Consider the following 3,677-nt stretch of genomic DNA (forward strand, 5'->3'; position numbering starts at 1 on the left):
CCACCCTCACAGGGAACAACTTCCTTCTAACATCCAACCTAAATCTGACTTCTTTCAACTTAATTAGTGCGAACAATTAACAGAAATTAGGGTTATAAGTTAATGCAAATTAGATATAAAGCTCCATTCCAGGAGTGCCCACTTTAATACTTACACTGCAATAACTAGGGGGTTGCAAAGGCTTGAGCTGCAGATTTAAAGTGCCTTTTTCCCTTCTTTCTGCACGAAATGCTGGAACAGTGGCTTGTTTGTTGGGTAAAGCTCTATCCTGTAAAGAACCCAAGTGTCTCCCCACCCTTTTCCCAGGCAGTGGGCACATCAAAGAAGTCATTGTAGCAGGAGACCATGTCTTTGAGAACGCAGACGGGCCCGTGGACGGGGAGGTGGGTGAGGAGCAGGGCAGCCCCGAGGAGCAGGAGCAGGACGCTCCCAGCGAGCTGGTCAAGGTGAAGCTGCAGGTGAACAAGGAGGGGCGATACGTGTGTGGGCTGTGCCAGAAGACCTTCAAAACTGTGAGTATCATCTCTGCTCGTGGGACTTAGTCAGGGAGTTGTCAGCTAAGAGATCTCAAAAAGAATGAGAATGAGCTTCTCTGCTGCCTGCTGCACTCTTCCCACAGGGAAGTTCTGCTTTCGCAAGGAGCGTTGTTGTTCTCTGTAGTTGAAATATAGAACCCTGAAACCATTTGGAAAATGTCTTAAAGGAAATTCTTTCCCTAGGCCAGCATCCTCAAAGCTCACATGATCACTCACAGCAGCAGGAAGGACTATGAGTGTAAACTCTGTGGAACTTCCTTTAGGACAAAGGGGTCTCTGATCCGACACCACCGGCGGCACACTGGTAAGGGCTCTCCAAATAAGAGTTCCTCGTTGCTGGAGCTGTGTGTGATTATCCATTTGCCTTCCAGTGGAATTTCTTGCGCTTTCCACCTTCTGCTGAGCTGAGGCCATTGAGCTCCCCAGTATTTGGGGTCCTGGGAGGCAGTGGAAGGTTCTGGGATGAGCACAGCCGGTGTGCTGTAGGAAGCTGAACATGTTTTTCCAGCAGCCTGACACACAGAGCTGATCCTGGCAGGGCATAATGTTGTTGTTTTGATCCTTGTCACTTCCAGATGAAAGACCTTACAAATGCAAGAAATGTGGGAAAAGCTTCCGAGAATCAGGAGCTTTGACTCGGCACCTTAAATCTCTGACACCTTGCACCGAAAAGATTCGCTTCAACATGACCAAAGAAATAGTTCTCAGCAAAGAGGATTTGCCATCAGGTCAGTGATGCTGTCAGGACCTACCTTGTGTCTGATAAAGCCAAACTCTCCTGCACTTGGAATATAAATTCCTTCTGGTACAGGGTGCCCAGAGAAGCTGTGGCTGCCCCATCCCTGGAAGTGTCCAAGGCCAGGTTGGACGGGGCTTGGAGTGACCTGGGCTAGGGGAAGGTGTCCCTGCCCATGGCAGGGGGTGGAATGGGATGATCTTTAAGGTCCCTTCCAACACAAACCGTTCCTGGAATCTCATTTATGAAAAAAAACCCTCAAATTCTGTGGTATTCACTTTATATTCTTTATAAGGAAAAGCAATTTATAGAGCAAAACTCTTACCCCGAAGTGCTTGTAGCCAGGCATTGACTGAGGAATGTGTGAGAAGCTGGTTAACAAGCACTCGCTGTTCTGAGGCAGATGTTTTGTGGGGCCCATGGAGCTGAGGGGTGGCTCTTCCCCACGAGGTTCACTGTGCTGCTTCCCCTGCAGGCTCGTGCAGCTCCAACACAGACACGGTCTCATCGATAGCCAGCGAGTCCATCGAGGCCTCCCCTGTCATCCACCTCGTGACAGATGCAAAGGGAAACGTTCTCCATGAAGTCCATGTCCAGATGCAGGAACTTCCTGTGGTGGATGGAAAACCCCTGGACCCGGACGTGAGTGTTGTCTCTCTTAAACACCCTTTGTGTGTTTTGTGCAAAGGATGTTTCACCTCATGAACAAAATCTTCACGGGTCCTCAGAATAAATCTGAGTGTGGGAATTAAGTGGTTAATTAGGTTCTTTTCCACGTGGGCAGGCACTGTTCTCTGTCCTGGGCCCTTCTGCTGCTGAGCTGAGCACTGTGTAGATTACAGGGGTGTGGAGGATGAGGGGATGTTTTTGTTGACCATTCCCTGCTATGAGACTGTGGTAGGAGCAAAGGCTTGTCATCCCTTGGCTTTTCAGAGTACAGATCCACCTCGTGTTCCTCCCCAGCCCAAGATATTCCCTGGTTGATCTTTCAACCCCATAGCGCAGCATTAGACACCCCACAGAGTGTGACTGTCACAGCAGTGTTGCTGTAAGAAAGGGCAAACTGTGGATTTGCTGTGCCAAACTTCCTGTTTGTTCCTTCAACAGTCGCATCCTGAGGAGCTGCCCTGTGAGGGGGAAGTGAACAGTGAGAATCTGCTGAGGCAGGCCATGAGGAATTCGGGAATTGTGATTGAGAGAGTTGCTGTGGAGGAGGTGCAGAAGCCGGATGAACCTGCTGGAGCTGCTCCAGAACTAGAAGTGGTGGAAGTAGAAGAGGAGCCGTGTGGAGAACAGTGTGTTAAATTAGAAGAAGCAGAGTCTGTATGTTTGTATTCCATAAATAGATTATTTTTTAATCTTCCTTGCCTGTATTTGGTTGTGGGCAGCACTGTTGGCCTCACTCCCCTGTGTTGTCCTCACATGTCTCTCTGGTGCCTGGGGCTTTGTGTCCATCGTTATGGTTACACTTTTCACGTGTGATTTAAGTGCAGTGTCTCTCAGCAACAGAGATCTCTTTCTTGTCAAAGCTGGAGTATTTAAATGGGAATTTGGGTAGCAATCCTTACACTGCACACCAGTACAAGCAAAGTGAAGCTTTACCATTTTCTCTCCAATAGGCGCCTGCAGAAAGAACCAACGGGTACAAACGGTACATTTGCCCTCACTGTAACGAAGCCTTCAGTGAAACTGCTGCCCTGGAGACACACATCAAAAGTCACACAGGTAAAGCTGTGCTGGTGCAGTTGTCTGACACGTGCCATGGCTCACAGAGCCACTTCTGACCAGAATTCATGTATGAATGAGATAAAGTTCAAGAAGCACAAGGACCTGCTGCAGAGGGTCCTGTGGAGGCCACAAGGGTGATGAGGAGTCTGGAGTATTTCTCTCATGAGGTTCTGGGCCTGGTTAGCCTGGAGAAGAGAAGGCTGAGAGGGCATCCCATCAATCCATACAAGGATCTCCAAGGGTTGTCACAGGATGGTGCCAGACTGTGCTCAGTGGTGCCAGGATGAGGAACAATGGCCATAAACTAAAATACAAGGAGTTTCACCTCCACACGAGGCAGAACTTTTCCCTGGAGGGTGGCAGAGCACTGGAACAGCTGCCCAGGGGGTGGTGGAGTCTCCCTCTCTGGAGACATCCCAACCCCACCTGGACAGTCCCTGTGTCACCTGCTCCAGGTGACCCTGCCTGGGCAGGGGGTTGGACTGGATGATCTCCAGAGGTCCCTTCTAGCCCCAGCTGTTCTGGGATTCTATGAAAGCCCACATATGCAGATGAAAATACAATTCCTCTCCTTGCCTGGGTTAGTTTTTGGTCAGAATTTAGTTACAGCCTGTGCTGGATCCTTGCTGCTGCTGCTGGTTGTCCTGGACCAACCACAGGTTTTCCTTCTGTCTCTC

The 3,677-nt window shown here is 49.6% G+C and overlaps 1 protein-coding gene across 1 annotated transcript in view; it reads left to right on the forward strand.

The window, feature by feature from the left end:
• The first annotated feature begins 102 nt into the window (after positions 1-102).
• E4F1 (E4F transcription factor 1) overlaps positions 103-3,677 on the forward strand; it is a 7,957-nt gene continuing 4,382 nt past the window's right edge. The window contains exons 1-7 of the mRNA XM_029965252.1: positions 103-134; positions 194-512; positions 720-840; positions 1,112-1,264; positions 1,748-1,914; positions 2,380-2,595; positions 2,892-3,036. Of these exons, the coding sequence (XP_029821112.1) occupies positions 103-134; positions 194-512; positions 720-840; positions 1,112-1,264; positions 1,748-1,914; positions 2,380-2,595; positions 2,892-3,036 (1,153 nt within the window). The remainder of the gene's footprint in view (positions 135-193; positions 513-719; positions 841-1,111; positions 1,265-1,747; positions 1,915-2,379; positions 2,596-2,891; positions 3,037-3,677) is intronic.

Source organism: Manacus vitellinus, unplaced genomic scaffold (genome assembly GCF_001715985.3).
Source record: "Manacus vitellinus isolate BGI_N305 unplaced genomic scaffold, ASM171598v3 scaffold_93_pilon, whole genome shotgun sequence".
NCBI classification, from domain to species: domain Eukaryota; kingdom Metazoa; phylum Chordata; class Aves; order Passeriformes; family Pipridae; genus Manacus; species Manacus vitellinus.